The sequence below is a fragment of the Apodemus sylvaticus genome, chromosome 15 (assembly GCF_947179515.1).
Source record: "Apodemus sylvaticus chromosome 15, mApoSyl1.1, whole genome shotgun sequence".
Taxonomy (NCBI): Eukaryota; Metazoa; Chordata; class Mammalia; order Rodentia; family Muridae; genus Apodemus; species Apodemus sylvaticus.
Window position 1 is genome coordinate 3,674,487 of NC_067486.1, and position 22,389 is coordinate 3,696,875.

The window sequence follows — 22,389 nt, forward strand, 5'->3', positions numbered from 1 at the left end:
AAAGGTCTAACTGGAGAGGGGAGATCCACCCTGGATGTGGGTAGCACCACACTAGGGTCCCAAATAAAAATAATCATGAGTTGAGTGCCAGCATTCAGTGTTTTCTGTTTCAGATGGAGAGTGAGGACGGAGCCTCCTCTACCAAGAGGGACTGACTGTGCCCTCCTGAGCTGTGAGCCAAAATCAGACGTTCCCTTTTTAAATTGCTTGTCAGTGTAGCAAGGAAGAAAGTAGTAACTAATAAGGCCTAAGTGCTGTGAATAGATCAAGACGAAGTCTATGTGCATAGTCCAATTTTATTCATCCATAAAATTACATATTTTACTGGCTTTATGTGGCTTGTCACATTTTTCAAAAATTTATTGTATGTATTTATGTGTGTTGTGTATGTTTAAGACTTCAAAATACTTAGAGCTGCTCAGGTGACTCAGCAGATAAAGTATGGTTTTAAAAGCACCTGCCACACAAACCCAATGATTTAAGTTTAATTGTTAGATCCCACTGTAAAAATAGGGAACTCCTGCAAGTTGCCATTTGACTTCCACTCTGGAACCCCAACCCAACCTTACATATTATACAGACACACACACACACACACACACACACACACACACACAGACACACACCCGTAAAAAAATGACTCTTACCTAGTTGAAACCCGAGATTGACCTGCCTGACAAAACATGCCCACTGGTGTAATACCGGCACAGAAGTTATAGGAGTAACCAACTACTTTATAATTGGATTTAAAGACCACTCCACAAAATGAAATCCATACCTGGCACTATTATTGAGATTAAGAACCTGTGACTAGATAACGCTATATACTAGGAAAGAATCTACCACTATTAATTTATGAAATAAATATAGAATTGAACCAACTTATACTGGATGGTTTTGTGTGTCAACCTGACACAGGCTGGAGTTATCACAGAGAAAGGAGCTTCAGGTGAGGAAATGCCTCCATGAGATCCAGCTGTGGGGCATTTTCTCAATTAGTGATCAGGTGGGGAGGGCCCCTTGTGGGTGGTGCCACCTTTGGGCTGGTGCTCTTGGGTTCTATAAGAGAGCAGGTTGAGCAAGCCAGGGGAAGCAAGCCAGCAAGGAACATCTCTCCATGGCCTCTGCATCAGCTCCTGCTTCCTGACCTGCTTGAGTTCCAGTCCTGACTTCCTTTAGTGATGAACAGCAACGTGGAAGTGTAAGCTCAATAGACCCTTTCCTCCCCAACTTGCTTCTTGGTCATGATGTTTGTGCAGGAATAGAAACCCTGACTAAGACACAACTCCTAATGGCTAATTTATAATGACAGATCAGTGCATTGCCTAACCCTCTACACAACTTTTATTTGCAGTAGATGATAAATACAGAGGCCACAACTGGTCCGTCTGTAGAGACTGAGAGTTGTAGAATGCTCAGCCCTAAATATGACATCTATTATCACACCCCTCCCTACATCTCAGAGATCACTTTGGAAGAGCCAGGTGCAGTCGATGGCTATAAGGAAAGTGTTTTCTAGTCACAACGTGGATGTTGCACACGAGCTCACATTGGTTGTGACAATATGCACAAAAGCTGCATAAGTTCAAGCCAGACCAAATTCAAGAGTGGAAACGGGAGGTGGGCATGAAGTCCCATCCCTACCTGAGGAGCTACTGACAACTTATAGGTGTTGGAAGAGGGAGAGTACTTTTTTTTAAAAGGGTGTGGCCCCGGATATGTAGACTGCATGGATGGTCACATACTGAAGTGAACAGTACAAATGGACTTGATGGCTTCTATTATTGTTAAGAACACACAAAGTCTCAGGGGGTAGGGGAAGAGCTTCTGGGAGAAGCTGGGGGGGGGGGGAGATGATCAATCCATTATATGAGATTTCCAGGGAACACACAGGACAAAGCCTGCTGAGCTAGTGAGATCCCTCAGTGGGTAAAGGTACTTGCTGCCAGGCCTGGTGATGAGTTAGATTCTCAGGACCCACACAGTGGAAAGAGAGATCCAACCACCACAGGTTGCCTCTGATCTCCACATGTGGTATATGCATGTGGGCTCGTTCCTGGGTGTATACTTGTAACACACCCCAATACAACAAATACTATAAAAAAATACTAAAGTATTGTGAAAACAAATGAAAATGCATGTCACGGAGTTGGAGGAAAAATGCAGTGTGCATCCACCAAACAGCTGTATCTAGAATGCATAAAGAACTATTATAACTCAAAGTTTACAACCTGGTTTTTAAGATGAGTCAAAGAATCAGGTAATTCAATAAAGATGTATTTACTGTAAATACGCCCCGAAACAGATGCTCAGTGTTATTAGTCTTAGGGAAGTGAAAAGTCCTGACGACACTGTATTACACACCCACTAGAGCTCAGTAGAGTGAAAGTGTGCTCTGATGTCACAAGTCTCCATGGTGGGAGGTCAGCTGCATAGGTGTTGGAATGTCATGGAATCTCTGGAACATGCACTCTAGCACAGGAAGAAATGAGCATGCACATGACCAATGTGTAGGTCCAATCTAGATCAGCAATAAAGGCAACTTTGCTTTGGAGGCTGGAAGGAGCCCAATGGGAACAAGCTAAAGGCACACATGAAAAAACAAAGTGCAAAGAAATAAAGCAAGTAAAGGAGGCAGCCAAGGATGCAGGAAAAAATGCAGACCAGCCTGAGAATAGATGGCAGCACAGGTTAGGAAGCTGCAGCTTCCTAAGCATGCAGACAGCCTTGTATGGGTCATAAGCCACGGAAGCTGTGTGTGGGCCAAGCAGCAATGGGCTGCACTCCCTGACTTTAGCTGCTGTTCCTTAGGAGGGAAGTTGATTTGGGCTTGGAGGGGAGCAGTAGTCAGCAGATGAATGGCTAGAGCAGTGAGTTTGCTCAGCAGGTACAAGACAGGACTCTATTTCAGGAAAGTTATTTAAATTTGAGGTTTGTTTCTGCATCTGTAAAATGGGTATGAAAAGGGTACTTAAAAGCCACTATGTTTGTAATTAGTGGGCCTAGTTTTCCCAAATCATTTTACTTAAAATGATGCTGGAAGACAGTGGGCAGACCCTGAGTCTGGTGCAGTGAGAAGTCACAGGAGAATCAGGCTCCCTAGGTGTGAAGGCCACCAGTTTTGTGTTATGTGGTTTTTATCCTATGTAATCTGTGTACAGAACAGCTATAAGCAAGTCACACGTTCTTATTCCCCATAAATATGAATGCCAGTGCTTGGTGAGGTGGGCTGGGAAGGCCCCACACGGAAAGGACAATGTGGCAGGATGGGGCTGGCTTCTGGGCAGGCACAGACCAATGTGAGGAGCCACACGGGGACAGCTGTGAGTACAGGGCAGGCCAACTGTGCCAGCCCAGAAGACAAGGAACTGACTAGAAGCAGGAGTTCAGAAGGCTGGTAAGAACAAGTGTTCTTATTTCAGGAAAGTTATTTAAATTTGAGGTTTGTTTCTGCATCTGTAAAATGGGTATGAAAAGGGTACTTAAAAGCCACTATGTTTGTAATTAGTGGGCCTAGTTTTCCCAAATCATTTTACTTAAAATGATGCTGGAAGACAGTGGGCAGACCCTGAGTCTGGTGCAGTGAGAAGTCACAGGAGAATCAGGCTCCCTAGGTGTGAAGGCCACCAGTTTTGTGTTATGTGGTTTTTATCCTATGTAATCTGTGTACAGAACAGCTATAAGCAAGTCACACGTTCTTATTCCCCATAAATATGAATGCCAGTGCTTGGTGAGGTGGGCTGGGAAGGCCCCACACGGAAAGGACAATGTGGCAGGATGGGGCTGGCTTCTGGGCAGGCACAGACCAAGTGAGGAGCCACACGGGGACAGCTGTGAGTACAGGGCAGGCCAACTGTGCCAGCCCAGAAGACAAGGAACTGACTAGAAGCAGGAGTTCAGAAGGCTGGTAAGAACAAGTGTATCAGAATATTCTCTGTGGGCTGGAGAGATGGCTCAGCAGTTAAGAGCACTGACTGCTCTTCCGAAGGTCCTGAGTTCAAATCCCAGCAACCACATGTTGGCTCACAACCATCTGTAATGAGATCTGACGCCCTCTTCTGGAGTGTCTGAAGACAGCTACAGTGTACTTACATTTAATAATAAATAAATCTTTGAGCTGGATAGAGCAGAGGTCCCGAGTTCAATTCCCAGCAACCACATGATGGCTCACAAACATCTGTACAGCTACAGTGCACTCATATACATAAATAAATCTTTAAAAAAAGAACATTCCCTGTTTAGCTGTTAGGTGTAGTCCCTTGAGTGTAAGGTCATGTGAAGTACTAATATTTAAGCAGAGCTCACCAGCAAGCTGACTGTCCTGTGGAAATGCCTCCATCTTGCTGGCGTTAGGCTGCTGTGCTCTAGCACCTCACTGTGTCCCTAACAACAGCTCCCACTTTTAAAGAATCCACCAAATACACCAGCAGGTTTTGCTGTGCTGGCAGATTCCCTCATGACCCCAAGTCTGTCCACTTTATCACCTCCACTCCCTCCTCCTGGCTGCTATCAAGTGCTGACTCCCCTGGCCTCTGTCCAAAGGCGGAGCCCTTCCCGACCCTACTGTCCCTACCCTTCCTTACCCCTTCCTGGTTCCATTCTTCTACGGATTACCAGGAACGTATCATGTGTTTTACTGTCCTACTTGATGTCAGCCTCTGCTATTGGAATGCTCAAGTCCTTTCTTCTTGTCTATTCTGTTATAACTGGGGCACTAGAACTGTGCCTCCTGTGGAATATTTGATGGTTAAATGAATAATGGTAGATCAATGTTACACAGCATTATTGTGGCCAGGGCCACTTGGTTTGCTCCTGGGGAAGGGGGTTCAGGGGCAGCTAGGGTAGTCCAAGGCCCCTGCAAGGTGGAGGAACCAGGACCTGTACAGTGGGATGAGGAGCGTGAAGGACATTGTCCCTCAGTGCCTGAAAGCCCAGGAAGTAGGGAGTGCTTGGCTTTAGTTTTCTGTCTGGTAGGTTGGAGACTGTGGTAGTTGTGCCTCTGGAAGCGAAAGCACTGTGGCCTCCCCAGAGGATAGAAGAAAGCTGGAGCCCTGCTGGCGCTGGGTGGCAGCCAGAGTCTGGAAGTACAATGCCCATCTGTTCCACTGCTTTCTCTTTTCGGAGGCTGCTGGCTCACCCCACTGGGGTGGCACTTCAGGACACGAAACTTGGAGCTGGTGGCAGATTTCTTGGAACTGGTGGCAGGAAGATCTAAATTAAGACCTTTCTATCATACCAAATAAATAGAAGCTGAAATAGAGACTAAAGGAATTCAGCAGAATACCTTCATGCATAATTTTTTAAATATGGAGGAAGAGGACTTTAGGAAGCAGACTGGTATTTTTTCTTTAGAGCCTCAAGGTGTTTGTTGAAAACAATGATACTATTTGACAGAAAAGCACATTAGGAAACACAAGCATCTCTTTTTGAAGCACTCTGTGTCACAGAAGATGGCAATTCCCATTCTACTTGGAAGGCTCTTGACAAGGCCCAAGGCCCGGCCCATTCCCTGCTCAGGGGACAAGTTACTCCAGCATGGGGTCAACATCATGTACTCACACAGAAACTTCTTCTATGTGAGTTCATGCCAAGACACAGAGGCTCCCTAGGAGCTATGAAGAGCCTGTCTCAACAAGGCCCTCTGTGTCCCTAGCTCAAACACTATTTGACCATGTCCTTTTGGGACAGCAAGGGTGAGGTTCCTAGCCAGAGGGTGCCGGAAAGAAGTTCATTCAGCAGAAAATCACCCAATCAGTGCTGGGAGACCTTACCATTTTAAATGTGAAAGTTCCATTGAACCAGCTGTGCTTCCTTCAGGCAGGCAAGGCCCTGAGATTATCTGGTTATTTCTCCCATCCACAGATGGCTCTGCATTCCCAACATTGACACCTCTGATCATAGAACTCACTGTGTTCTATGCCATCTAACAACTCAAAAGCTGATTCACAGAACCTCTGAAAACATACTAATTGACCTTGTTGGTTAGGTCAGATGGAGTGGATTCTAGGGTGCTAGACCTTCACCCTCAAAGGTAGATGGTCCTCAAGTCAATATCCAGCAAGCTCACGATGATGTGAAACATCATCCTAGTCAGGTTGTATTTTGTATCAGGATGTGTATGAACCACCCGTGTTTGTGGAATAGCTGTTCCACCTTTGTCTCTTCTACTACGTGGCTTGTCTTTTTACTTTTTAGTGGGAACTTACTGAGGAGCTCAACCCTGAAGATCCAACTTTAAGGTTTTCTAAGAATCTGCTGTCTTGAAGGAAAACATTTTACTGTTCTCATTTAGGACTGGTCCACCTGGAATTAGCATCTGTCTGTATGGCAATGGGTTAGAGGTTTCCCATGGAGATAGCCAACATTGTTCTTAATGTAGCCAAAAATCCTTTTCTGCCCTGATGTTAAACCAGTCTGCTTTGACTGACAGTCCATTTACTGGGATTTTTAAATTGATTAGAATTTCTGTACTTTTGCTCTTTGGTTCTCTCTCTTTAAAGCGGGGAACAGTGAGACCATGTGAGGTACAGGTAATAGCAGGATGAAGACTAGCTCCTTCTTTAAGCCAAGGAACCTTCTCTACTTAGACCAGCCTAGCTTGGGCCCTTCCAAAACAGCAGTGCACATGACTCCTCATCTTCAACAAGTAAACAGCACTTGCAGAAACATGCTGGGACAAATATAGGTGAAATTATCCTTTGTTACAGAAAAGATAAGGATCATAGTCCTGGGCTCAGGATTCCAAAACATTTTTCAAAGTGACTTTGAGACATTTGATCCAGTTGAGACTATGCTGTAAAGTGCTTCCACTTCATCTAACGAATCCTTTTCATAGGGCCAAGCCTGCTCTATGTAACTCCCAGGCTTTTGCCTAAAATGGTCGGTCGGTTCCCCTTTGCCAAAGGGTTATGTGCCAAAGATTTGCTCCTCATTCAGTGGAAGGACGAGTTGCTCTTGGCCAGCTCTAGTAGCACGTGTCACTAGTAGGTGCAGACTCTACAGAATGATGGTTCCATGACATTTTCTTACATGCACCTACCCTGTATTTTGCTTATACATGTAAGACCCACCTAATTTACTAAATCAGAATGTCTAATCTGGTGACATTTTTGCAGGTGTTCAAGTCACTGGAACAACTGGTCCCAGTTCCCATGGATTCCTGGCTTTGCCTATCCACAGAGACAGAGGTCACCTGACTGCATGAAGGTTGGCATGCAGGCCATTGTGTGAGGAAAAAGGTGCCAGGCACGACTGTCAATCTTTCCTTCCACTGGCAGTTTAATCAAGTTTGTTGCATAGGTATTAAGAAGACAAACACTTTTCTGAGGAACCGCCAGACTGATTTCCAAAGCGGTTGCACCATCTTACAATCCCACCAGCAGTGGAGGAGTGTTCCTCTTTCTCCACATCCTCGCCAGCACGTGCTGTCTCCTAAGTTTTTGACCTTAGCCATTCTGACTGGTGTGAGGTGAAATCTCAGGGTTGTTTTGATTTGCATTTCCCTAATGATTAATGATGTTGAACATTTCTTAAGGTGTTTCTCAGCCCTCCGAAGTTCTTCATGTGAAAAATCTTTGTTTAGTTCGGTACCCCCACTTTTTAATGGGGTTATTTGGTTCTCTAGGTTCTAACCTTCTTGAGTTCTCTGTATATATTAGGTATTAGCCCTCTGTCAGATTTAGGGTTGGTGAAGATCCTTTCCCAATCTGTTGGTTGATGTTTTGGAGGACCCTGCTATACCACTCCTGGGCATATACCCAGAGGATTCCCCAGCATGTAATAAGGACATATGCTCCACTATGTTCATAGCAGTCCTATTTGTAGTAGCCAGAATCCGGAAACAACCCAGGAAAAATGTTGGGCCATCAACTCTAAACTGTGAAAGCAACCTCTTATATGAAGATACGCCCAAGGATATGTCTGACAACTTTGCTTTAGGACAGGCTCAACTGGTAACATTAGCCGTCTACACCTAATATATTAATATTAGTGTGCTTCTTTTATTAGTGCTCAGCATACCCCAAAGAACCTTTTTTTTTGTTTTGTTTTTTCGAGACAGGGTTTCACTGTGTAGTTCCGGCTGTCCTGGAACTCACTCTGTAGACCAGCCAAAGAGCCTTTAAAAAGGCTCTATCAATTAGCTTCTGCAGTCCATGAACAAGCACCTCAAAAACAAACCCGCAAGAAATGAAGTTATTTTCAGTATATTTGCATGTGCTTACATGAAAAAGTTCTTCACTGGGCCCGGAATAGTCAACTCTATCATTTCTGTACAAACATTCTATTCATAGTTTTAAATAGTTAGTCTCGGGAGCCTGAGTCTGGCAAGCAGTATTTAGGCATAAAGGAATGTTTTGATCCAGGATCTAACATCACCCAAGACCCTTGGTTAAGACTCATCGTCAAATGCAGCTTGCCTGCTCTTCCCAAATAAAGTCAGTTTCTCAATATTTGACAGATCAGAACCCTGAATTTCCAAGCAGAATGCACTTTAGATCACCTGGGCAAGAACGACAGTGAACGGCTAATCTTTTATAATGTTCTTTATTGACGGTTACTGGACAAGTGTAAGGCATGTTCACAGGCTCTGACGTGAAGCACAGCTCTGTCTCAACAGTTTCGCTTCTTTGTACTCGAGAGATACTATAAGCTGCTGTGTGTACTTTAGCATGTGCTGCACTCAACTGTTACAGCATGTACACCATGTTTGGGGACACCATAGACAATGTCTCAGAATAAGGAGTGAACTACAGACTAAGTCACTAAGACACCACAACTCACACAGACACGGGTGGAAGGTGAGTGCCTCCAGGGCAGCAGAGAACACGCTGGAAAACATTTGTTTGTTTCTTTGTGTTTGAAAGAAATGTATCCAGGATTCATTCACGTGTCTGTATTTGCCACTGCCTACAGGTCACTAAAAATACCTAGTTTTTGAATAGTTTCTAATACAGTTAGCTTGTTTTCAGGCCACATTACAAGACTGCATGCATTACTTTACACAAAAGTCAAACAGAACAATGTTAACACTAACACACCATGACTGTGGTACATTTCTCTTCCGGTGGAAGAATAAGGAAGGAGGGAGAGGGTGACTGTCCTGTGCTCGGCACTAGCTAGCTGTGCATTTCCAAGTACTAGTGACTCATAAGACTTACATGGTAACCTCAGAACTAGTTAGTGTCAAGTGTGGGACTCCTGGGCACAGACAGCATCTTCCCAGGGTTAAAAAAAAATTAGCTGATACTAATTCAAAAAGTATTTTTTAAGTGATTGCCAAAATGTAAACCGATGGAATCATAAGCACTTTAAAAACATACGAAGGGGATCCTCCAGCTCCATGTAAGCAATGGAGGCGGCTACGAGTCTTTTCAATCTGAACACTGCTTTGAGGAGCTCAGCCGTTCTTTCCAAAGAACCTGCTCATCTCAGAGGATCCCTGCAGCAGCTCCAAGAATGCAGGACCATGGTGACACAGCACTGCAGACACACATGGCTGTCACTTGCCTGGAACTTGGAACAGACTTCATTCCAGATTTCCATTTGTTAGCTTAGTGATGCACAGTGAGAGCTCCCATGTTTGCTCTTTTTACATTGGTAACAGGACACTTGAACTCATGAAGTACATGGTGCATTAGTGAGGAGTGACTACCTACAGCAACAGGAAGGAGGGTCCCACCTTCTTCTGGGCTGGGTCTGCGACGGTGGTGCAACAGGTTACTCTTCTGACAGCAGGTCACTGCTGCCACAGGTGGGGCACGTGCTCTGCCCTTTCAACCACTGCTTAAAGCACTGAAATCGAGAAAGCAAAGTCAGCTGGTGCCCTCAGGACCACATGGGCCTTGGCTCTCTCAAATCATTGGACTCTGGCAGGGATATGGCTCATGCTACCTCCAAGTGTGCAGCCATCAATACTTAAGACATCAATGTCTACTCAGGGCAGTGCTGTAGGACTCCATTCATAACCTCATGAAGGGCCGCGCCCTCCTCACACCCTGGCCCGGCTAGGCTCCTCTAGCTTCTTTCACTGACTTGTACAAGCTGTCAGTTTTGTGGCCACAAAACTCACTCAGTGCTGTTCCTCACCAGCCTGTGTGTCACATTCCATGCTGTTGCTCCTGGCTGGTGGGCTGCTGTCACATGGCTGGGCAGGCACAGAAAGCCAGAAGGCCCAAGCATTGGCGCCATATCCTAAGGAGGCTCTGGAAGCTTTTCAATCCCTTCTGGTGAGTACTCTACATTTAACCTGTCTGTCCTAAGCCAGCAGTGCCAGGATACCGAGACGATTAGTTCTGGAAGGACATGGACCAAACGTCTAGCCAGAAGCCACCTTTAACATGTGAACTCAGCTTCATACACTACACCAGGCAGACACTGGGTACAATTTATTTATTTGGTCATATAAGAAACCAGCTTTCAAGGATTTAACTCATTAAGTCTCAGAGCCAATATAGCTATGCAGTCAACTGTAATTCTCTGTCCATGGCATGATGGGCAGAGTCATTACATAGCTACAGACGCCCTGGCCCAAGAACACTACCCACTTCCCAAATAAAACACCTATTTTTACAGTCATATGAACACTTCATGTGGAGATTTACAAACTAAAACCATTTTTGCAAACACAAATACAGACTCTTAGAAAAAATTCCTTTTTTATTTTCAAAATGCTTGCTATAAAGGCAGTCAAAGATAATTCTTACCCCTTTGTGAAACTTGTGCCCACATTTTAGCACACGCATATTTTTCGACTTGAATATCTCATGGCATATTTCACAGGAATTTCCATCTGGTACCTGTGGAAACAAACATGTTTAAATAGTGAACTAACTTTTTATGACGTGAGTTCTTATGACTTAGTACATAGCCAAAAGTGACCTAAAAATGTTTTTGCCACAAAAGGTGGCATAGATTGTTTTTCCTTTGTACTTGAACAAAGTGAAAAACAGCTTGTTTTAAAATAGTTTCTAAGAAAAAAAAAAGCAGAAAAATAACAAAAAGTAAATACACAATTACTCCCAGCACTTGGGAGGCAGAGGCAGGAGCATCTCTGAGAGTTTGGGCCCAGCCTAATCTACATAGCAATCACTAGGACTATACAGAGAGATCTTGTTCCAAAACATGATCCTTCCCTCAAAACAAAATATAAAGTTCTAATTTTCTCAGAGGGAACCATTTCAACAGCTAACAGTGCCTGAAAAAATACTGTGATAACCATCCCATCCCATACTTAAAATTTGGCAGTAAAAATAGGTTAGTGCTACAAATCAGTCAGGGACTTGAACTATAACTATCCATATACAACATACTATCAGTAGTGGTTTGTATATGCTTGGCCTAGGCAGTGGCACTATTAGGAGGCATGGCCTTGTTGGAGAAAGTGTAATTGTGGGTTGGACTTTGAGGCTCCTATGACCAGGCTCCTCCACCCAATGTAGAATGTGAGTCTTCTCCGGCATGCCCACAGATCAAGATGTAGATCACAATGCTGGGCGGTGGTGGTGCACGCCTTTAATCCCAGCACTTGGGAGGCAGAGGCAGGCAGATTTCTGAGATCGAGGCCATCCTGGTCTATAGAGTTAGTTCTAGGACAGCCAGAGCTACAGAGAAACCCTGTCTCGAAAACCAAAACCCAACCCCCCCCCCCAAAAAAAATGCAGATCACTTCAGCTCCTCTAGCACCAGGCCTGCCTGCATGCCACCATGCTTCCTACCATGATGATAATGGGCTGAAACTCTGAAACTGTAAGCCAGTTCCAACTAATGTTTGCCTTTATAAGAGCTGCCTTGGCCATGGTGTCTCTTTACAGCAATGAGACCCTAACTAAGACACTATTTTATGGTCAATTATAATATGTGAAGTTGATAAATGGTGACACAGAAAGTAGATCTTAACAGATCACTGGATAAATACAGATGGTGGCAGTATTTATTATTTAATTAATTTTTAAAAATAATTAAAGAGACCATGTATCTACAGATGTATGATGTACAGAACCTAGAAACGATTCTGATATATAAAATGTTAACAGGGTTAGCCCTGGCTAATACAGATTTAGTTTTTTTTCCCTGAGGTTTCTCTAAGCATGAATTATTAGCACAAATCGAAACAGAACACACTGGTGGCTCACATAGGAAATGCAATAAAGAGACTGTCCAGTACTACACATGGAGATGAACAGGTCTCTGGTCTCCTGTGTTCACAGTCTGGTGAGCACACAATGTTTTCTGTAGACAGTGCCTGTGGCTCACAGCACTTGCCCTACAGTGGACACCAAGTTTTATTTTCATCATAGTTTCAAGCATCTCAGAAGCAAGTCTTGTTTATGTAGGGCTTTAGCAATAAATAAGAACTATGGTCCCAAACTGACCTAGAAACACCTTCAAATGACTGATCAGGGCTCAAGCTGCAGTAGCGTGGAGTTCTGCTGTCCTTTCTGAGGTGTAAACAGGGCTTAGGCAGATATGGGGCAGGAGCTATAGTGAGGGCTTACTCTGTTCTACTGCTATGCAGGACTCAGCATCAGGGAAGACATAAGCATGAGCCCTAAGGTGTGGAGTAAGGTCTGAAGAGCTTAGAGCAGTTGACCTGGAAGACCTTACAGTGTCACTTGACTCCCAGTGTAGAAAGATACATAGTTCTAAGTATAAACAAATCTGAAATTCCTCCCACCCATCTATACCAAGGACATAAGAATTAAGACCAAAGTGCTCATCTTTAAAAACAAAAAACAAAACCCAAAACAACAACAACAACAACAACAACAACAGAAACAAACCTACTTGTTTTTACCTATGGGGTGCGTTAGACCTTCTGGAACTGGAGTTACAGGTAGCCAGTAAATCACCTGATGCGGTGCTGGGAACAAGTCAGATCTTCTGCAACACCAGTATGTGCTTTTAACCACTGAGCCACCCCTCCTGGCCCTGGAATAATCACTTTTGCCAAGACTAACCCACATACATTTGATCAACCCTCCAACCACCCGTGTGTCCTTAGTAGGTCTCCAGCATTAGCTACTCAGGTGGTAAGGACTAGAGATTCCTTGCTATCTGCTAAGCAAGACATCTACAGCTTCACATAAGTGAATGCTAACAGGCTCACAAACATTCATACCTTGGATATTTTACGATATGAACAATTATAGAACTATGCAAATTTATATATAGCTACAATAACAATCTGACACATGCTACGTAAACAAAAAATTCTAATTTTCTTAAAAGAAAACAAGACTTAAAAAAGCAGTGTCACACACATATCAGGTACATATAGATCATTATCTCCTTCCAGGCACTCAAGGGAAGAGGCAGAAGGGTAGCATTAGCTTGGCTACTCCCCAGCTGCCTAGGCTCACTGCAGTGCTGAGTGACACAAACCACTCTTAAGTACCAAGTCCTTGCTTACAGAGTAAAATTATCCAAAAACTGTTTTCCCATGTGATTTACAAAATCAACACACTTGTCCATTTGCAGAAAGTAGGCACAGTACAAAGCTGGGTTATGCCCGGGACAGTCAGGGCTCTCACTTGCATGCCTATGCCCTATGCACCAGTTATGCATGTCTATGTCCTGTGCACCAGATATGGGTGCATGTTCAAATACAGCAAAATCTGGTTCCTAATTTTAGTGTCAAATAAAACAAGCTTCAAAGAGAAAAGGGGTAACTCATGAATTAAAAATTCTGCTCCTGTCCCATCAAAGGGGAAAACAAGCTATGCACTTACACACATGATACTCACAGGGACATCATCTTTTTTCTGGCCTTTGGTTTTAGCTGATGGTCCAGCAGCTGCCACGGGTGGACTCTGGGAGGACTTGGCCACAGAAGTGGCAGAATGAGCCTCAGATGTCTTCTTGTCTCTTCCTGGGTTTGGCTATCCAGATGAGGAGGTGGGAAAGAGAAGATGACGTGGGTTACTGATTGTGGCCACCATCTCCAGTCAGCTGCTCTCTGCACTGCAGTTTGGTTTGATGCTTTTTAATCTTACATTTTACAAATAAGCATGAAGATGAACATCTTACCTTTTTCTTTTTTTGTTCATCGAGAATGTGTTCTGTTACTCTCTCAACAATCTCCTCAATACTTAATCCCGAAAATGAGTTCTTGCTTTTGTTTCTAACTTTTTTAATAAAACCAGCAAGTTCAGTGCTGAAAGGGAAAAGTGAATGATACATAACAATATCAACTCAGCATCAATATCAACATGCACCAAAAACTAATCCACAGACCACAGCTAACTGTGAGGACCGTATATAGAGAGAACCTTTTTAAGGTAGAATGACTCTTCCCATGTAAATAACAAAATCTCAGTATTTTATTAAAGAAGTAGTTCAGCAGTTAAGAGCGGTGGTGGCGCATGCCTGTAATCCCAGCACTCTGGGAGGCAGAGGCAGGCGGATTTCTGAGTTCGAGGCCAGCCTGGTCTACAGAGTGAGTTCCAGGACAGCCAGGGCTACATGGAGAAACCCTGTCTCAAAAACTCAAATCCAAAAAAAGAGTGCATATTGCACTTACAGAGGACCCACATTAGTTCCCAGCAATCATTCAGAGGCCCACAAACACCTGTAACTCTAGCTCTAGGTATCCAGTACTCTCTTTTGGCACATACATTCACAAGCATATCATACCAGACACATGTAACTAAAAAAATTAAACAGGGGCTGCAGAGATGGCTCAACAGTTAAGAGAACTAACTGCTCTTCCAGAGGTCCTGAGCTCAATTCCCAGCAACCATATGGTGGCTCACAACCATCTATAATGAGATCCCAATGCCCTCTGCTGGTGTGTCTGAAGAATGAGACTATGTCCTCACACACATAAAAAAAAAATTCAACAACAAATTTTAAAAATATTTCAATATTACAATCTGTTTTTGCAACAGGGTCTCATTGTGTAGCCCTGGCTGGCCTGGAAGTCACTATGTAGACCAGGATGGACTCAATCTCATAGAGATCTGCCTGTCTCTGCTTCCCAAGTGCTATGACTGGTCTCCCTAGTGAATTCCAGGTCAGTCAGAGATACACAGTGATGAAACCCTGTCTCCACAGGACAGCAGCAACAAACACCAAAGAAATGGTTAATGCAGTATTACGTCACAAATATACCTGGCATAACATGGGAACAGCACTGACAGGTGTTCAATAATACTGTTGGAAGACTTCTTTGGAGACTGGCTGGCCCGAGCAGCTTGTCCAGATAGTTTCTCATCAGCCTCAGGACTCGGTTCTGATGGGGACACCTGGTTAGCCCTCTTGAGCTCTAGCTGTTGAGTAACTTCTGGCTGATGGGTGGGCGATCCCAGTGACAGTTCTGGAACCTCCTCTGGGCAGCCACTAGGATCACTGAGGACTGCTCCAGTCATGCTGTCTACACAAGCCACCAGCCCGTGGTCATCATGGCCTGAAGACTCTGAGAATAACTGAGGATGGATCTGTGGAGTAAAGACCACAACAGCCGGGTCAGTTAGGGCTCACCTCAGACAGGGAGGAAAACAAACCAGAGTATGCATGCCCACAGCATAGTGCTCACTCAACACACTTGAATACAGTGAGTTAATTTTTAAAGAATGAGCAATTATAAATTCTTATTAGAACCCATACATATGTGTGACCTGTAAACAACCATTTTTCTCTGTAAAATTAGGAAAAGTGCCTATTTGACAGGTCTCCCTCTACTCTACCCAACCACACCTCTGCCCTAGCAGCGGAATTCCTATTAACTGATCACAACGAGCAGCCCTAACATCCCCCAAAGCTGTCTCCACCATTCTAAGACAGAGAGAGACCCAGCAGTGAGGGCCACATCCTCCACAAAAGTGCAGTCTCTGCAGGCTCTGCTCTCTCCAGGGTATGTCCTGCAACTCTCTGTAGTTCTTACCTTCTGTCTACTGCAGGAGGGCTAGATTCCAACCCTAGACTCCTCTCTTCCCCAGGATACCTCTTAACTTTCTAGACTAGACTTCTTATCTGTACATCCATTTGGGTAACCTGGTGAAACCAAATTCAATGTACTCAAAGACAGGCTCAGTGGGCTGGAGGTTAAGAGGTTAAGAGCACTGGTTGCTCTTCCAGAGGCCCTGAGTTCAATTCCCAGCAACCACAAGGTGGCTTGTAACCATCTATAATGACATCTGGTGCCCTCTTCCAGTCTATAGGCACATTTGTAGGCAGAATGCTGTATATACAATAAAAAACAAAAACAAAAACAAAAACCCAACCAGTCTCAGCAGCAGTCTCTCATCTCCCCCTTGACCAAGATTTCTCATACAGCCACACTGATCCAGTCTCGTGAGCAGCACAGTTCTTCCATCCTATGTACTGCTCCCAACTACAGTCTCCCCTTCTGCACACACTACAGAGGCTCATGGGCCAAGGAGAAGTCACCCAGCCTTGTCCACTCCTCCTTCTAGTTCATCTTTGCTGAGCACTGATCTAATCACAACCTCTGACTAGAAACCTAAACCATGGCCTGACTCTGTCCTAAAGAACAGTCCACACTTGGAACCTGCCTGGCCCTGCAGTGTTCCTTCCCTCACACATGTCCCTTTCCCAAGAACAGACTGCTGTACCTTTTATTTCTAGCTCCCAGCATGTACCCTGTTCACTGCAATATTAGATCCCTCCCCAAACGCTAACCGCTCATTCTTTCCTACCCTAGAGGAGGATTTATGTCACTAGAGCATCCCAGCTAGTGGCTGGGGGAAAAACATCACCATGTTTTCCTTGTAACTGTGGTTTTTTTTTTTTTTTTTTTTTTTTTTTTTTTTTTGGTTTTTCGAGACAGGGTTTCTCTGTATAGCCCTGGCTGTCCTCGAACTCAGAAATCCGCCTGTCTCTGCCTCCCAAGTGCTGAGATTAAAGGTGTGTGCCACCACCGCCCGGCTGTAACTGTGGTCTTGAGGTCCAAGCCTGTAACATTCTGAGAGCCCAGCACACATTTAATATTGATCACTATCAAATACCCAAATGAGGGAGATATGAGGCACAAAATATAGTTTCCAAGGATACTTTTTTATACAAGTTCCTGGTACATTAAGAGGTCTCAGAATTTTAAACATGAAAGATTTTAGAGTATTTATGAAATTATAATATGTCCAATAAAGTCTTGCATGTCTTACATGTAGCACTGTTTGCTTTGTATATGATGAGGAATCAGACTTAATACTTATGCCACCAAGTATCTAGAAGTTTAATTTCAGAGGAGATAGATATTGCAGCTTCAACTACACACATCTGTTACTCAGACTGCTTTTTTATATCACAGACTACATGTAGTTCATTGTCTGTCTGTATCTCTCTCTTTCTCTCTCTCTCTCTCTCTCTCTCTCTCTCTCTCTCTCTCTCTCTCTCTCTCTCTCTCTCTCTCACACACACACACACCTTACATGAAGAAAAGAAAGAAGACTGATACTATGGTACATGAAAGTGATAGAAACAGAGATCACAGTGTATCTTAGTCCTGTTCTCATGCCTGATTGCAGAAACACTGATCCATTTACATTAGAATGTTTAAAGCTTAAAAGCTACATATAACACCAACATGGAAACATTAAGACTAACCCATTCCTATTTTCAGGAAACAATAAGATCAAACTACTTTGGACAGCTTAGGAAGACAGTGGTTATTCACTTCTTTACTCAGATCAACTCACCGTTGTCGTTGAATAAGCAGGAAGTGAGAGCTCAGAAATTTGCACACTGGAAAGGTCACTGAGTCGAGAGCCACTCTTAATGGCTTTAATTTGGTCTTCAAACTCAGACTGTGGGTAGAAGGGAAAATGTGAAGTTTCTAAAAAACATTCCAAAAGAAAACCACTATTTGCAGTTAATGTTTTTGTTCTTATCAGATAATTTACATGATGAAACATTAAGATAATTTTTCCAAGAACAAGCAAACAGTCCCAAACTTTTTAACCCACAGGTTTCTAGTGGAGAGAGGCGGTGAGGGAAAGCAGGGCGGGCCTCCCAGGCTATGATCACTAGAGCAAGACAGCAGGAGGGAGCAGAGGAGTCTCTCCTCTGAAAGCTAGGATAACTGGCAATTCCTGCTTTTCCTGGTCTTAGTGTTCTGAGGTGAACCTGGCCCTGTGCATGCTAAGCATAAGCTCTAAGAAAAGGTAATTTAGAAAAATCACTAATCTCATGAAAAATTCCTAATAATTCAGCAAAAACAATTGATGACACTAAAAAGAGTAATGCTTAAAATAATGACAATAGTTGTCTCCTGAGAATTAAAACCAAACCATCATGATTTCAGTACAATTATGATATTTTTTGACTTACCTTTTTGTTCTCAATCTCTTCTCTTACAGTAGAAAGATATGATTCCCATGAAAGTATATCATACTCCACATCAGGATATGTTGCAGAATCACTGGAAAATTTCAAAATAGAAAACTGCTTAGTATCCACTTTAAGGACGGGAAAAATTAAAAGCATTTAAAGGTAAACAGAAACAAACACATATTAAGTTATCTTTTGAAACTGTAAATTTTGGACCAGGTGTGGTGGTATAAATTTTATTCTCAGAACTAGGGAAACAGAGGCCCTTAACCAAAAAGCTGTTTATAACTGACACACAATGGCAAAGAGAGAATCAGTCTTCTCCAAAGGAATCTCACTGGGTATGGCCAACACAAAATGAATTCTATGGTTTTACTTTGGGGCACTTTTGGCTTTGTTTTGCTATTTTTTTGTCACACTGGGCTCTTGCTTCTTTATTTTCATATGTGTGTGCTGGGGGGAGGGGCAAACATAAGATTGTGTGGCTAGGGATGGCACGTGGCTCTGGGAGGACTTGGGGGAGGAACATTGTAAACACATGTTTGTTGCTTTATTGGGAAGAACTGCTGCATACCTGCTCATCAGCCTGAGGCTCTTAAGATAGGCCTCAGACTGCGCCGCCACTCCCTGTAGCTTGCACACTTCTCGTTCCTTCCAGTTTTCAAGCACAGATACCTGGCCACACATTAGAAGATAAATATTTCATAAATATTCTACAAATGCAGACGTGTAGCTACTTAAAAAACTGACATGTAAACATTGCAAAGTACTTTCCAGTTTCTCTTTAAATAAAGTGAGATGACGAGCTCCTGAGAACATTGTAGTTCCACCCAGTGAATGGGAATGAAAACTTGAGAATTTGAAAATGACACCCAAAGAATGTACATTAATGACATGACAGCTACATGACTTTCTGCTTAAGCTGCACACAGGCACAGGGCCAGTTTATGGCTAACCCCGGGAGACGACATCACCCACCTCCTGCCACAGTCAGGACCCAGAGGCCAACACCTCCCAAGGGGGATCTGCAGCCCTAACGTCTCGGGCAGGCATTCAGCCTTCCCTACAAGGTAACTGGCTGTTATGTAACACTGCGGGAGACAGAATACCTCATTTTAATCCAGGTCAATAACATGGACAGGGCCCTCTACCACACCTGCTGCTAAGTAGCACAAAATGTGAGCTAAACAGGCTGAGAAAATTGGAGGTGGGCATGTGGTTGTGCGCTTAGCACAGCATTGTATGCTAGCTCTTTACCCAGCTCCTCTTAGAGGCACTGCATGGTTGACAGGTAACTGGGAAGTCTGCTATTTCCAGACTGTCCAAGTTAATTCTTTCCTCGGTTTCCCAGAAAAATCATAGATGCACTTAATAACAAACAGATCTTGGTTCTAAAATAAGTGTCAGAAATTACATTTTAGAAACTAAATAAAATAAAAAGCCAGGCATCATGCATAACTACTTCAGTCTTTTGCTTTTTGGAGACAGGGTTTCTCTGTGTAGCCCTGGCTGTCCTGGAACTCACTCTGTAGACCAGGCTGGCCTCAAACTCAGAAATCTGCCTGCCTCTGCCTCCTAAGTGCTGGAATTAAAGGCATGCATCACCACTGCCCAGCACTACTTCAGTTTTTAAAATAATATACCGATATTAATGTATATTTCTCTAGGTTAGACACCTATATTTACACATATATTGCTTTTTATTTTATATTTAGGGATAGGTTATCCTTAGACTTGTCATTTCCCCATCTCTGCTTCTTGGTGTATCTGAGATTAGAATTACAAGTCACTACCCCAGTCAGGAATATATTTTATTAAGTAGGTTCTGGGGTGTGTGTTTGCATACACATGTACACACAAATAGAGGTCAAAGGACAATTCCTAGTGTCATTTCTCAGGTGAAATGCACTTTTCTTTTGTTGTTGTTTAAGACAAGGTCTCTCACTAGCCTGTAACTTGCTAAGTAGAACAAGCTGGCTTTTGGGTGAGCCTCAGGGATCTGTCTATATTTGCCTCCCCAGTGTCAGCTTATTGAAAAATACGAATTCTAGGGATGGACCTCAGGTCCTCGTTGTTTAGCAAGTACAAGCACTTTGCCAACAGAGAGGCATCTCTCAGCCCAGAAGGTTCTTTTCATTTGCTCCTGAAGGATTAGTAAATATTGATATATCTTATGGTATGTCATTTACAGTCCATGAAAGCATGAGATATAACTAAATTATGTTAAATAAAAATGTTATACAATTTAATATATATATTTATGGGCACAACTCTGTAACAAGTATAAAATTTTGGGTTTAGGGATGTAACTCAGTGGTGTCCTTGCCAGGCAAACATGAAGTCCTAGTACTGAAAAGAAGGAATAAAAACTAAAAATCCTTGGACAAAGAAAAATAACCATTATTTTATTCAGAAATGAGATTATGGATGACAGCCTACTTCTTACCATCCTAGTTTCTGCAATAGCATTCTTTTTTTTAATCTAACACCAACAGAAGCAAAAACCTTCTCTCTGCCTGCTGTTACCCTCGCGCCCTGACTCACCTCTGCAGCCACAGCTCTCTGGTGACTCTCTTCATAGAGCTCTTTTCCTTTCCTGACAGACTCTTCTACTTTTGTCTTCTCATCTGTGAGCGTACTGCTGTGAAGAAGAAAGAAAAAAACCTTGAAAACAAATCCAGTCATCAAGATCACAAGGATGTCACATGCCAGGTCAGCTTTGAAATCACATCACGCTTTCTAGACTAACTTCCTGCCTCAAATCAGACTCACTATGCTCTCTGCACATGACAAGTGATCAAAGGAAGATAAGGATTCAGAGGGACGTCTCTGGGGTAAGTGCAGAGGCTCACAGGAGGGCATCAAACCAGTGTGACTGTGTATGAGTGTGAGTATGTGTCTGTGGACACCAGATGTTAACTTTGAGTGTGATTCCTCAGGAGTGTAATTGTTCTCAAACGCTATCTTTTATGCAAGAAATTCCATTATGAAACAATTTTAAGGAAAGGAAAAGGTGACCTATCTAATGCTGTTCATGGCCACTTTCACTACGGCAATGAGATCGTGGTGTTCTGTCCTTCTCCCGTGCTCCTTCCTGGCTTCTGACCTTCTCCAGATGGCCCACCATTCCCACCATCACTCTGCTTTTGTTCTCATTTCAAACACATTTTACTGTTCAAACCATAAGCTCTCCCACAGTCCCTCTCTAGTGTCATGACCTACACACATAAAACTAATGTCTACGATCTGCACAAAAGAAAACACTGCAGTTAAGTCTGGGATGTCTGCTTACTGTGACTTCCGGCTCCATCATGGCCATGCACTATTACACTAAGAAAGGCACAGCGATGAGGGGAACAGAACAGAGTATGCAGACAGCATTAAAGGAGGAGCTAAGCAAAACACAAGTGCTGATTGCTGAGACCTAGCTCTGTACAGAACAACATAGTCTCTATTAGCAAGGATTACAAGGAAGCCCTACAAGTTCACAATGAACACTAGTCAACACATTTGCAGTAACAGAGCAACAAACTATAACTCCATGTTGAGACTACAGTGACACAAAAGGTGTTTTCTACTGATAGGGATGGAACTAGGCCATGCTCCTACATGCTACTAAGGCACTAAGCTACACCCAGTCCAGAAGAGTGCTTCAAGTACAGTTTTAGTTTTAAGTTAGTTAAAGGGGCTGGGGAAGAGCCAGGCATAGTAGCATATGTTATTAATCCCAGAACTTGAAAGGCAGGCACGTCTGTTCAAAGCCAGCCTGGTCTACAAAGGCTGGACAGGCAGGACTACATGGTTGAGACCCTACTTAAAACAAACAAACAAAAACAGGAGTAAATGATAGTATTGAGTCTAGGCATTTTTATACTGACAATGGGAAATAAAAGCAGAAATCTGAAACATTCATATTCAAGTATGAATATGACAGAAGTATTTAGGAGAAACAGATAAATAATAATACACTGAGAAGTCTAGTGAGACCGACTAATTAAGAATAATTAAAGCTTGGTTGCCTGATTCCAAGGGACTGGTCCGGATGTGGTTCACATTCCTTAGCTAATCCATCATTTTTCTGGGCAGACCTGTAAAAGCAGTCAC

General features: G+C 43.3%; 1 protein-coding gene across 10 annotated transcripts in view; it reads right to left on the reverse strand.

The window, feature by feature from the left end:
* Positions 1–8,528: 8,528 nt before the first annotated feature.
* The window catches only part of Ttc3 (tetratricopeptide repeat domain 3), a 101,569-nt gene continuing 87,708 nt past the window's right edge, over positions 8,529–22,389 (reverse strand). For 9 of the 10 annotated variants that reach the window (XM_052158973.1, XM_052158979.1, XM_052158975.1 and 6 more), the window contains 10 exons: positions 22,305–22,373; positions 20,830–20,926; positions 18,860–18,960; positions 18,286–18,376; positions 17,655–17,762; positions 15,109–15,434; positions 14,026–14,152; positions 13,743–13,877; positions 10,704–10,796; positions 8,529–9,792 (listed from right to left, as the gene is read on the reverse strand). In XM_052158973.1, the coding sequence (XP_052014933.1) occupies positions 9,718–9,792; positions 10,704–10,796; positions 13,743–13,877; positions 14,026–14,152; positions 15,109–15,434; positions 17,655–17,762; positions 18,286–18,376; positions 18,860–18,960; positions 20,830–20,926; positions 22,305–22,373 (1,222 nt within the window). In that variant the 3' untranslated portion in view covers positions 8,529–9,717. The remainder of the gene's footprint in view (positions 9,793–10,703; positions 10,797–13,742; positions 13,878–14,025; positions 14,153–15,108; positions 15,435–17,654; positions 17,763–18,285; positions 18,377–18,859; positions 18,961–20,829; positions 20,927–22,304; positions 22,374–22,389) is intronic. The other variant, XM_052158971.1, reaches the window with a different exon arrangement.